Below are 13,448 nucleotides of genomic sequence, written 5' to 3' on the forward strand. Positions count from 1 at the left end.
CTTCATCTGTGCCACACCCCTGTGCATTGGGGCACTTGTGGCCGGGCCTTAAATTGCCCTCGACTGAGCCAACAGCTTTGGCTCTGGTCCCCAGTGACTGGGTCCTGGTTCGCCATCAGCTGCTGGGTTCCGCCCCCTAGCGTGAAGGGGCAGAGAAAAGGAATCCACTCCCCGCCCATAGCGGGGGGCGGGGCGCGGGTGGCTCCTCCCCCCGAGCGCTCAGTGACGTAGGGGGCCTGTGTGCGAAGAGGCGGGGGGTGTCGGGACGAGCAGCCACGGCCGGCGCGGGTCTCCATGGAGCGGAGGCTGGCGCAGTTCCGAGCCGCGCGCAGCGCCCCCCAGCCCGCGGCGGCTCCGCCTAGCGAGCAGAAAGCCGGGCCGGAGGCAGGCCTCGGCCCGCGGGACCGCCCCGCCCAGGTGAGGGGGGACCAGGGCCTAGACTCACTCCGCCCCGCCACTCGCGGGGTGGCGCCGGGACCGCAGCGCCGCTGCCGGTACCACGTGCCGTGGCTCGGTCTCCCGGGGCTCTGCAGCCGGGGGAGCGCTGCCCTCTGGCCCGGCGCTGGGGGAGGGCGGGCGGCGTATGGGAGGCCATTGGGGGAAGGGGTGCGGAGGAGCGGGGCAGCCCCGCAGGGCGCAGTGATCTCCCCCCACACACACCCCGCTTGCTCTTGCCCCTCAGGAAGAGGCGCGCAGGCCGGGACCCCCGCAGGACGTGGCTGCCGGTGCCGCCGCCCCGTGGGGCGCCCGGGCTCTCCTGCCCCACGTGGCCTTGCTGAAGTTCCTGCTCTGGCTGGTGCTGCTGGGGCTCGCGGCGGAGCTGCAGTTCGGGCTGCCCTGCTTCGTCCTGTCGCTGTTCTACTGGCTCTACGCCGGCATGCGCGGCCCCGGCCAGAGGCGGCCGGGGGAGAGAAGCGCCTACTCCGTCTTCAACCCGGGCTGCCAGGCCATCCAGGGCACGCTCACCGCGGAGCAGCTGGAGCGAGAGTTACTCTACGGCCCCGCCGCCGGGAGGTAGCGGCTGGCGCCAGGGGACTGTGGGCGCAGCCTGACGAGCAGCAGCTGTGTGCGCGCCTCCCCCTCGGCAGCTGGTGCCACCCTTTGTCTGCGCTTCCCCTGCTCGCTGCCGTGCCTTAGGCGCCCCCCTCGGGCCTGTGTGAAATCCATCCTCGTAGCACCGCAAAACTAACTGTTCTTCGCCGCCTGAGCCTCTCGCTCGCTAAGGGAGTGAATTCGAGGTGGCTCCAAATAAGAAAGTAGCGAGCGCTGTTCCGGGTGAAATGCCTCAATTGACGCCTGCTGGCTTGAAGTTATGGCCACAAAGTGGTGCCAATTCTAATGTACTGATATGGCCTTATACACAACTTCTGGACACTAAGGCTTCTGGTACCTCAGAAGGCAGGGCAGTCTGAACCTCCTTGCCTTTATTTTCTTATGCTGCTGGCCCTCTAGTGAAAGCAATTAACCTGTGAAGACTGTCATCTTAATATTAAGCAGCGTAATGAAGAATCCATGCCTAGCCTGGCTTTCAGAGTCAGGACCCCATCTGCTCTGAGACCAAATTTCACAGCAGTGTTAACTTAATTCTACTGCCCCTGAAATACCCTTCATTCTTGTTTCTTACCCTCTCCCCCCCATACAGATAAATGTGTCATAGCTGAAAATATTCAGGGATTTAAAATGTGTTGTATTTACTATTTCCAACAGTTTTTTTTAAGAAAGTTTTTTTTTTTTTATTATGCTCTGCAGTGGGAGAGGATGGGATTAAGGGGGCCTGAGCCCACTCTCCTGGCCTCAACTCTTCTTCCACCTAAAGGAAAGTGGGAGCTGCCTGACCCGTTGCCTTCCTCTATGGGACAGTGCAGGGAACATGGACTATAATCCAGTTACTTCTCTGTTGTGAGGAAAGCTGAAGATCAAGAGGCAGCTGCAGGCATGTCCTATGGGCACCTGGCTGCAACAGCATAGCAAATTCCACAGCAAAAATGCTTAGTGGTATATAGTGGGGAAAATTCCAAATGACAGGACGGCAGAGCCCCCAGGGCCCTGATTGTAATGAATAGGGTAGTTTACACCTCTGAGCTACTGTCAGACTTTCTATACCCCTACATTCAATTCATGTTTTCAAGGTTCTTTCTGCCAGAAACCAAATCTGTTTTTTAAATGAAAGTTGAAATTTGGGAACACAGTTTTGCAGCAAGCGGTAAATTTAGCTGCTGGGGAATCTCAAACAGTGTCAATTATTAACAGACATTTATTTAGCTCTAGCTAGGCTTTTAATAGTATGATTAATAACTCTTTCTTCTTCCCTTATTACTGTAATTGCACTTCGGCAGGCTGCTATTGCTGCCATTTATTAAGGAATGATGATAAATGAGGCACAGAACTCAGGATGGTGAGGGAAAGTCAGCTGACTTAGTACCCATAATTTGCTATAATATTCTTAATTATGCAGATTAAGGAATAAACTCTTCAACAGAGGAGGTATTGAGCCCAGCACCCCACACATCGTGTGATTGCCCATGCAAATGCAAAGGCACCTAGCCTCCTTTGTAATGCTGCATGGAGGATGGGTTCTAGTCTGCACTCAGCCAAGTTTACAGCCTGTAGCATAGGATTTTTTTTTTCCATTTTATTTAATCTTATGGGAACATGATTTATTATAAAATTAGCCTGCTTTAGAATCCAGTCCAAGTTACTTCTGGTTTCAAAGTAAAATTTAGGCTTCAGGAGATGAAAAATAACCATTAGAGCTTCAAGCTCTGCCAAGACTGCCTATTTAATGAGCAGTGATATCTGTATAGTTATTGAGCTGTTCACAACTGTAGGTGGGTGAGATCTAATACAGGAAAAAATACAATGCTGTTTTGTCCTGGTTATTAAATATGCATAATCTCACATTCCAATAAATCATTTTGGTTTCTGGCTGGACAGAGACAATTTTTATCATCATTGGGCATTCAACTTGAATTGTTGGAGGTCCTTGCCTCTGGCAGATGCTGTACTTTACTATCCCTTAAATTGGGAGAGGTTTCTCTAGTACAAATCTCCATGGAAGAGTTTACTCCGATAATCTGTGCCATGGCTTTGCAATACTGACTAATGCTACTATGTTTGCCTCGAATGTATTGTATCACAATGGGACCATACCCATAAAAAAGGATTCTTGTTTGTGGAAGATAGTGAGATGCTCTCACTTGAGTTAATCAAAGTGGAAGGACAATAAGAATAAGGATACCAATCGTGCTTGATCTGCTAAGGCTCTTCACGCAGCTCTCTAGCTAGTGATTAGGTTTCTAGTTTTGGATTGTTTACTTTGATAATTAGAAGACTGATTCGATTAGAAATTTTAGTAATTCTTTCTAAGAGACTGAGGTATCAACACATATACCAAGTAAAATCTTTTCTGATTTGCACAGTCTTCTGTTCAAAACACTAACTTAGATGCCCAATCTGATTCCAGTGGGGGTCCTACTGTTCACCATGTATTCTAACAGAGTAGCTGTTGCTACGAGAGAGATCAGGAAAATTACTAACACTACAGAAGTAGATGTTTTTTTAGGCAAACCGCTTGAGGACATACACTCTCAATAAATGACTTAATATCCACTATATAAAGGCTTTTCTGTTTCTTTGAGTGAATCATAACTTGTCACTTAATTCCCCTTGAAAATATTCCACCAAGAACTGTGTAAAAAGTAGCCAAAAGAAAGAAAACAAACACACACCAGTAACAACAGATTTATGTGACAAGGGAATTACATTCCAAGGAAAAATAAGGAAACTACACATCCATTTAATGTGCACAGGGAGCTTATATGGTCTACATGTACATCTTCTATAGCTGCCTGTCTGTTTTTTACATGCGAAGAAATCACATTCAAATACAAATTAACATTTAAACATTAATGAAAGAGTACACATTCTTTGTAGCAGCAAGAATAGACAAAGTTTTCACTCACTAAAAACCTTTAGTTACATAATCGCTATATGTGCATTTGAAGTCTGCCTCCAAACACTTTGAAATAAATTATAATCACAGTCAGTGAGCATGTTGTTACAAGGCACAAAAATACACATTCATGTGGTTCATAAATGCAGGTTAAAAAGGTACTGCAAATTCTGAAGCATAGGCAGCAGTCATATAACAGAAGATAGCAAAAGGATTTATTGAAGATGCTGGTCAAATGTGTGAAAACCATCTTCTAGGCCCTGTCTGAAAAATGTTTATTTTTTCCAAAGGCAGGATGTAATAAATTAGCCTAAATATTTTGACATGTTGAGTCACTAAGAACCAGGCTGGCGTGAGGATTTTTTTTTTCCATTGTAACTTCATGTATCTGACAGCAATGACTTTTTTATTTTTCCCCTCTGAAAGATGATCTGCACAAGAGCTGAAGGATTGAGAGCTTGTATTTTCTTTTTTTCTTTATGGCAAATAAGAGGATGCCTGAAAGTTTCCTCCAAAATTAATTTTTCTTGTTTATGTTTTACCATAGAAGTATTAGGCATGCTTTTGGGTATTCCTGGGGTTTTGGGAGTGCTCCCTTTAATGGCAACAGGAAGAGAAGTGACTGTGAAACTTTCAACCCTTAATTGCTGGAGCAAGTTCTCAGTCACTGACAAAAGAACATTTCTTGTCACTCTTTTGTGCTAAACTCAAAAATCTCTGCATGCCTGTAATCACTTTCATCACCCATCTCTGGACCCTTTCCAGTTTTGCTATGTATCTTTTGAGACAGCTGACCAGAAGTAAACATGCTATTCCAGGCAAGGTACACTATTGAATTAGATCATGGCATTACAACATTTTTTTAACTACAATTTTTCTATCCTACTCTGTAAATGTCCCAACTTTTTTTTTTCTAATCGCTTCTGTACAATATACTCAAGGCTTCATTGAGCTGTCCACAATAATAGCCAAGTTTTGTCATGAGATGTAACAGTTAAATTAGAACCCAGCCATGGATGAGAGTAGTTTAAATTATTCCTTTGGCAGTGCAGTATCTTGCACTTGTCAGTCATGAATTTTACCTGTTGTGATGCTGCCCATTCACTGGGATCCTACAGCTTTGGCCTTCATGTCAATCAGTGCATGCTTAAGTGCGTTGATAAACAGGAACTTTGCTAAATTAGAGCCATCATTAGGTCTCTAAAGTTCCACACAGGACTTTTAGAGGGGGTGATGAAAATAAGGCATGGTGGGCCTTCCATTTGAGGAGAGACTGAAAAGATGGGGGATTGTTTAGTTTTCAGAGAATTAAAATAGGGACCTGACAGAGGTATACAGCAGATAGAGTGGGTGTAACACCATCAATGAAATGGAAAGGCAACAAATTTAAAACTGATACAGGTTAATTATGCACTGACACTGATGCTCACAAGATACTATTGAGCTTTTGTAGGAATAACCAGTTACATTGGATAAGATTTTAAAAAAATGGTGTAAGCTAATGCCTATGTGAAGGGAATTAGGAAGGGCTAGATTCACAAAGGTATAGTAAGGTGCCTAAGGCCCAATTTTGGCTCCAGTGCAAGCTGCCAAATTCCTGCCATACCTTCATTTGGTGCGTATATGTTAAGTTCCTTAGGCACCTATGGTTCAGCCTCAGGGTGGGCATACTGCTGCTTCCTTCTAGGTGTCCAGATGCCTAGCTCCCCACCTAAGCACCAGAACAATTCACAAACCAAGGCAGGCAGCTATCTGGCCAAATCTGTCACATGCAGGGCTTGATGTGCTCAGAGGCTGCCTACCAATCAGGTCCCATTCAGAATCTGAACAGGAGGAGCAGCCAAACTTACAACTTTTTCCCCAGTGGTTGGTGCACTAACCTGGTATGTGGGAGACTCAATTCACTTCCCCATATGCTTGAAATGAAGAAAGTATTTAAATAGGGGGTCTCCTACACCTCTCAGGAGAGTGTCCTAGTCAACTGAGCTAGGATATATTTCAATATAGTGGGGTGGGGAAAAAGGTGATACAGATCCCTTGGGTTTCTTTGGTGGAAGCTGTTTCACTATGGATAAAGAGTGTCATTGGAGTGGAGGGACTAGACTTTGGGTCTTCTACTGCCTTCGGTGGATGTCCTAATCGCCAGGATACAGTCATTCTTCCAAGCTTGCTCATCAATGACACTCATTTATCCACAGTAGAACAGCTTTAACCAGTGACACCCTCCCCCTCTCTCCCCCCCTCCACCTGCCTGTCTCACAGCTGGTAATCGGCTCATTCTCACAGGAAGCACCTTAAGCACATCTAAACTGCCTGGTCTCTAAGGTGCCACAAGTACCCCTGTTCTTTTTGCTGACTCCAGGAGAGGGATTCCTGGCTGTGGAGCGCTAGCAGAGATAAGTGCCTCCCTGCAGCCTGGACTTAGGCACCTAACAGTAAGAGGAGCAAGGGTTAGGCCACACCCTTGTCATCAACATCGCCTATTAGATAGCAAGTAGGGAGCAGCCTCATCTATTTGTGAATCGCAATCTGAAGTGCCTGTCTCACCCCATTCATTGTATAGCAAGCCTAAGCACCTAGCTGGCAGTGTCGTTCATACACTTTTGTAGGTATCTAAAAGTAAGCTTTGTGAAGCTAATCTGAAGAAACTTCCCCTTTGGGGAAGTTATCATTTAGTTGTTCGATATGAGGTTTCTTGCACTTTTCTCTGGAGCATCTGGTATTGGCTTGTACTGAACCAATGGTCTGATCTGATAATAATGCCTTTATCTTGACTAACCCAAACAATTGCATTACTGCAACGTATTGTTACCACGTAGAAACATGTGGCATGCCAGTGTTAACCTTTTGTCCTGGCGAAAATAGGGTCCAGTCTCTTCTTTCTGGGTGAAAATTCCCCATATGCATATAAACAAATGTATATTAATAAAGTACATACAAATTTACATTATGTTAAAAGGTTTCAAAAATCTGTTATTCACAAGAAGTAAGAGTCACTGTGTAAAGGGAAACAGTTGCAGCTTAATCTAAAACTTTTCTTGGAAATTTGCTATATTTTATTTTTTCACTGCATGGTTGTAGTCTGAATTATTGGGACATATAAAGTGTGCTTATCAGCTGTGGGTCTGAAACTAAATCATAATTTGATTCATGTTCATTTATGAACTGCATGACATGACTTGGTAAAGCATCTGGTTCAGCCTCAGGGTGGGCATACTGCTGCTTCCTTCTCCTGCTGAAGCTGTTCCACTTTGTATTATTAAATATTATTGGAACATGGTCTTGAAGCTGACTCACCTATATGCCAGGGACATGGCTTAACCAACCACCAGCCTATTTATTCTCTCATTCTCTCACTTTTTCTTTCTCTCTGGCTCAATGAATATTTAAGTATTTATACACAGTGGAACCGCTTCAACAGCAGAGACAGCTCGCTTCCATTGGCCTAAGAGGGGCAGTGTGGGGAACTGAGAGTGCGGTCTGTCAGCTCCCCTGGCAGCTCCTTGCCGGGAGCCCAGCTACCTACCCCACATGCTCCCAGGCTACCGATGGGCGACTTAGATTTGATTTCTTCTCCCGCCTGATGTGGAGCAGAGATTTGAATTCGAGTCTCCCACCCGAGTACTAAATAAATAGTCATTGAACCAGAGAGAGAATGACTCTATAGCCCAGTGGCTAAGGCACGCTCCTGGGAAGTAGGAATCTCAGCTTCACAATTAAGCAGAGTGGGCTTGAACCTGGATCTCCAGCATCCTAGGAGCTCTAACCACTGCAATAAAGATTAGGGGGGGCTGGTTCTACTACTATTACTACTTTTCCCCTTTGTGACTCTAGCTCAAAGATTGAGAAGGCCCTGCCACCTGCAGGACATTTACACAAGATACATATTAGGTTGGGTACCTTGGCTGAACGCCACTGGGAGTAAACAACATGAGAATAGAGGCAGGCAGGAGTCAAAGTTTTGGTCTTAACCAATACAACCAAAGCTTATTTACAGCCAAAGAGAGAAATACCAGTCAGAGTTGTATGTAGGGAGAGGAGGAGGATTTTGCCAGAAATACAGCATGAAATAAGTCATTAGACTATTTGAAGCCTATAAAAGTGGGCCTGATCCTTTGGTCCTTACACATACAAAGTTCTCAGACTTCATTGGGCAGTTTACTTGAATAAGAACCACAGGAGTAAGTCCTTTCACACTAAGGGCAGGTCTACACCACAGACTTTCATTGGTGCAGCTGCATCAGCACTTCTGGTGAAGATGCTCTAAGCGGATGGGAGAGAGCTCTCCTGTCAGCTTAATTACTCCACCTCTGCGAGAGGCAGTAGCTATGTCAGCAGGAAAAGCTTGGCCGCTGACATAGTGCTGCCTACATGGGGGTGTGGGGGGTGAAGGTTGTTAGAATTACATTGCTCAGAGGTGTGATACGCCTGAGCAAGGTAGTTATACTGAAGTAAGTGTGTAGTGTAGATCTGGCCCAAGCAACTGGAGCGAGGGTTATATAGCTTCTGTTACTGTTCTTCTCATGTATGCTCTGCCCTTCACAACACTGAGCACACTCAGCTCCTGTAGACTTCAGCGGGAATTGAGGGCAATTAGCACCTTGATTGGTCCTCTGGGCTGGATTCATTCATTTTTAGAAAAAGCTTTGAGTCTACATAAATATTTCCTTTCGTCTTGCAACGTTGTAAGTGGTGACATTCTAAAGGCTCATTAACAGCATAAATTTAAATAGCTCCAGCACAGAAGAGAAAGTACAGCAGGGAGCTGTCCTCAGTGCTGAAAGTGTAGTTACTAAATAAACTCAATTAACAATATTTTAGTTCCTGGCATCATGAGAAAAGAGCCTTGAAGATACATCATGCCAAAAGAAAATAAACAAGGCAAGAGACAAGGAAACTAAGAGAGTACACCAGAGAACTCTAAGAATTCTATTATTTCAAAGTGAAGAAAATTTTGCAAGATGTGTAATGGCCACAATATAAAACTTTTGCATATTTGTACACCCAAGAAACAGCATTAACAGGAGGATAGGCCCCTAATATACACAGAACATACTTCTCCAAATTAAGCTTAAAAAAAATCAGGAGTGTGCACATTACTGTTTCTATTTATAGGCTTTATGGATGCCCCATATTTGCCCTTTCGCATCAAGCAGTTAAGCACACCTCCAACCTTGATTTTGGGATGCTCTTGCCATTTAACTGTTGTGGCCTAGTGACTATGCCACGAAGAAATATGTTCAAACTCCACTAATGTCTCTTTCTAAAAATAGTGAATATCAGCCTCACCTTTCCCAGTAAGAGTACAAACATGGTTTATTGTCAATAGTCATGTTCTGTATTCTTGTAATTTAATCAGTGGATCTCAGCTCGCCCACCTACAGTAATAAGCCATTGACCCTGTGGTTTGTGACTGGATCAATGCATTGCTTAAGTTTTGGAGACCTGGAGGCCTCCTGTATTAACAGGAACAAACTCTTTAAATTTACTTAAGACATGCTCAATTTATCCTCTGATGTGTTGATTATATTAGCAGACTGCTTTCCTTAGAAAACCTTGTCCAACTGCCTGCAGCAATGAGCAACAGAAGGTTAAGTCTCTGGGTCCAGCAGACATTTTTAAGCTGCTTGCTTGGGTATTTGAGGGTCTTCGGGTGCCTCCTACAGTTCAGTTTGGGTAATCTGGCTCATCTCTATTTTCATCTGTAGAAATCCTAGCTGAATGTGGCTTGGCAAGTGGCAGCATAGACACTGCTGCCCACTGTGCCTCCACTGCTTAGGCTGTTGGCTGGACATTTCAGTGGTTTCATACTGCTGTCTCTCTGGACATAAAAATGTTCCAGTCTCCAGCGTTCCCAGCTTTTCCGAAACTCTGTCTGAACCTTACACGAGCAAAGAAGGAAACAAAGGCATTTAATACAGAAATAATCAAGTCTTGAAATAATCCCATTTTGGGACAGGAAAAATATAATGTATCACATTATTGAAGGACACTCGCAAGGTTTTAAGGCTCCCTTATTATTGCTTCAAATAGTCTCCCTAATTACCTTATTGGTCCATCACACCATTATTTCATAAGTAAAATAATGACAGCACTTACTCTTATCTCTATAAATAAACCTGTTTATGCCACACAGTGGGCACCAGCAAGCCTAGGCTATATTACCTTGCTCCAAGCAGTGCTCAGCTGCAGTTCTGAAACTGTTCTAAATATGGTCTGGCCCTGTCTGCACTTGCAGTTAGTTTTTAGCACCAATTCAGCAGCAACTGTTGCACATACCCATTGTCAGCAATGACTTACATTTTCCTAACGCAAAGACAGCCAAAAAGTGTCCAAGGTCTTGTCTACCCTTACAGCGCCGCTGTAGCGCTTAGTGAAGACTCTACCTTGGCATAGGTACTCCACCTACCCGAGAGGCAGTAGCTATGTCGACGGGAGAAGCCCATTGACACAGCACTGTCTACACAGGGAGTTTGGTCGGTATAAGGGGTGTGGATTTTCCTGAGCAATGTAAGTTCGTTTTGTAGACCAGGAGCTAACTTTCCTTCCATGTTTTATAACTGAAAACACTTAAAGATCTGAGGCTACATTCATCCCTGTGTAATTCCATTGATTTAAGTGGTATTACATCTTGGATGAATTTGTCCCTTTGGATTTTCAACATGTTCATTCCACAAGGCAAAGAAAGAGCAACTATTTACTTCAGCAAACAGCAGGCTCAAGAATTGCATCAGTAAAGGATAAATCCAATAGAAACCCTAATCTAAGTTTTGAGCTTCCAATAGGTTCTTGACAATAATAGTGAGTTAAAGAAAAATGCCAGTGATGAAAGATAGCTTGACAGTGTCCTTCCAAACAGCATTACACCAGATATTGAAGGATGTTATACAGTACCTTTGATTATGCAGTGCAGTTAAGCATAAAAATCTATGTGCACAAAATAAACCATTGTGCCTAGTACCTTCATACATCAGTTAATTATCATATCTTAAATTGAAGCATGAGACCAGAATATGCCACATCCAGTGACTGAAAAAGATTTGGGGGTCATGGTGGATAATCAGCTGACCATGAGCTCCCCAGTGTGACACTGTGGTCAAACGGGCTAATGTGATCCTTGAATGCATAAACAGGAATCTCAAGTAGGTGTAGACAGGTTATTTTACCTCTATATTTGGCACTGGTGCAATCACTGCTGGAATACTGTGTCCAGTTCTGGTGTCCACAATTTCAAGAAAGATATTGATGAATTCCGAGAAGAGCCACAAGAATGATTAAAATATTAGAAAACGTGCTCCATAGTTATAGATTCAAGGAGCTCAATCTATGTAGCTTAACAAAGAGAAGGTTTAGGGATGATTTGATTACAGTCTTTAAGTAACTACACGGGAAACAAATATTTAACAATGGGCTCTTCAATCGAGCAGAGAAAGGTACAACACAATCCAATGGCTGGCAGTTGAAGCTAGACAAATTCAGATTGGAAATAAGGCATACATCTTTAACGGTGACAGAAATTAACCACTGGAACAATTTACCAATGGTCACGGTGGATTCACCATCACTGACAATTTTTAAATCAAGACTGGATGTTTTTCTAAAAGATCTGCTCTGGGAATTGTTTTAGGGGACGTTCTATGGCCTGTGTTATACAGGAGTTCAGACAAGATGAATCTATGAAAAAGTTGCAGCAAAGGAACTCGCAGGACTCTGCCCACAACTATCCCTGAATTATGCACCTGAATCCTTTCCCACAGTCTGTGTGATGAGAAATCACCCTCTAATTTCCTCCAGTGGGTCATTACTGTATGCAGGAACCCTAGAACAAACCTGAACTGATACAATTAATAGTTCAAGACCATTTTCGATTTCTTTTTTCTGCAGTGGATGCGGATATGGCAAGCTGGAGCTGCTCTGGTGTCTCTCTTACCTCATTGTTGATGAAGCAGTAGAGAATCGCCACCATGAGTCCCTAAAATCCAACAAGACAACAGAACAGCAATCAGAAAAACAGCCCACAGAAATGCTCCAAGTTTTGCTAGTCAAACCTGCAGGGGGAGGAGAATCTCATTCCAACGTGGAATGCTCCATAGTTAGAGGAAGAAACAGAAAAGTGGATGAGAGTTTATTCCTCTCTGCTGAGAAAAATCTTGATGACATAACCCCAAACAGCTCTCACAGGACAAGCACGTTTTAGGTTCCTCCAATCCTTGCTCCTTAAAACTCTCCCCCTTTCCCTGACCGTGGCCTATAATACTCCATACATCAGCAATTCATGGGGACATTGAAATGCAGGCTGTAGGTGGCTGTGGGAAGTTTAGAAGAATAATGGTCATCCACCACAAATGGGGAGATTCCTATAAAGTGGTCACATGTGAGACAACAGCTGAAAAAGAATCATAGAATCCCCCACATCCTTTCTATGCATACTCCTTAACTACCTCTCCACATGCACAGTTATAGTCCTACAGATGTGCCTTTCAAGGGTCAGATTTCCAAAAAGGCATTGTAGCAGCCATATAATTTGCCCTGGGTGACACCATTACAGTTTCCCAGGAGACCATGGACAATTTTTGTTTTTGGGTTTAGTATATAAAACAGAAATTAACACGCAGATGCAAGGGTCAGATCACTGCTGGGGATCTAGGAAGCACTAAAAAGGAGTGTGTGTGGAATGCCAGGACTGGACTTTGGCCACCTGATTTTAGCACTCTGGCTACCCTACTTCTCCTAGGTTCATAATCGTCTAACATCCAGAGCTGAATTAGGAGAGAAATGTAGGGTACCTGCCATGAAAGACAAACTGGTCTCCAGCAGCATTTAACATACAAACTAGGTTGAATGTGTGTTTCCTGGGTGTTACCTGGAAGGAGTTGAAGGAGAGTTCACAAAAGAGCTTCACAAAGCGTAGCATTCCTCTGGCGTGCTCATCAGTAACAAAGGCAAAGATGACCTCATGGGTCCCCAGCAGCGGGATCAGAGTCAATGTAGACTTGGCCAATCTAAAGTAATAAAGAAAGGGAAGTCATAGCAGACAGTATAGCAGCTACTGATTTAGCACAGAAATCAGGAAGTTAGGACTCCTTAGTTCGGTTTCTGACTCATGGAGTCATCAGGTGACCTCAGGCAAGTTATTTTACCACAGTGTGCCTGAGTTTTCCCATGTGCAGCGGGGATAATGTTTCCACATGACAATATGGGGTTGAGAGGATTAATTCAATAATGTTTGTAAAGCACATTCAGATTGTTGGCTCAAAGGCACTATAGGCATGCAGAATACTATACATTACTGTATAGAGAGGAGTGCTGACTGTACAGTGCTTTGAGCTCACTGGACTGAAAGTGCCAGCAAATGCCAAAGGATTATCGAGTATTCCTTAGCACTTACATAGCACATTACATCTTCAAAGCACTATAGCTAACATTAACTGTAAGTCACTGAGCTCTGTAAAATGAGAGACGTGAACTTAAAGTAAAGGGAACGATTGCTGATGCT

At 44.1% G+C, this 13,448-nt stretch overlaps 2 protein-coding genes across 2 annotated transcripts in view; one reads left to right on the forward strand and one right to left on the reverse strand.

The window, feature by feature from the left end:
* Positions 1 to 211: 211 nt before the first annotated feature.
* On the forward strand, positions 212 to 1,697 carry SAYSD1 (SAYSVFN motif domain containing 1). The gene is made up of 2 exons (XM_054022835.1): positions 212 to 417; positions 683 to 1,697. Exons 1-2 carry the CDS (start codon positions 295 to 297, stop codon positions 1,016 to 1,018), a joined length of 459 nt encoding a protein of 152 aa, XP_053878810.1. The 5' UTR covers positions 212 to 294; the 3' UTR covers positions 1,019 to 1,697.
* Positions 1,698 to 9,665: 7,968 nt separating this feature from the next.
* GLP1R (glucagon like peptide 1 receptor) overlaps positions 9,666 to 13,448 on the reverse strand; it is a 54,603-nt gene continuing 50,820 nt past the window's right edge. Inside the window, exons 11-13 of the mRNA XM_054022854.1 lie at positions 12,816 to 12,954; positions 11,883 to 11,924; positions 9,666 to 9,833 (exon numbers count right to left, since the gene is read on the reverse strand). Coding sequence (XP_053878829.1) covers positions 9,666 to 9,833; positions 11,883 to 11,924; positions 12,816 to 12,954 — 349 coding nt within the window. The remainder of the gene's footprint in view (positions 9,834 to 11,882; positions 11,925 to 12,815; positions 12,955 to 13,448) is intronic.

Source organism: Malaclemys terrapin, chromosome 3, assembly GCF_027887155.1.
Source record: "Malaclemys terrapin pileata isolate rMalTer1 chromosome 3, rMalTer1.hap1, whole genome shotgun sequence".
NCBI classification, from domain to species: Eukaryota; Metazoa; Chordata; order Testudines; family Emydidae; genus Malaclemys; species Malaclemys terrapin.

What these genes read in the sequence shown, in the direction of transcription:
- SAYSD1 (XM_054022835.1), top strand. Translation starts at nt 295, where the DNA reads ATGGAGCGGAGGCTGGCGCAGTTCCGAGCCGCGCGCAGCGCCCCCCAG. An exon ending in CGCGGGACCGCCCCGCCCAG is followed by an intron (nt 418 to 682) that starts GTGAGGGGGGAC and finishes CTTGCCCCTCAG; the next exon opens with GAAGAGGCGCGCAGGCCGGG.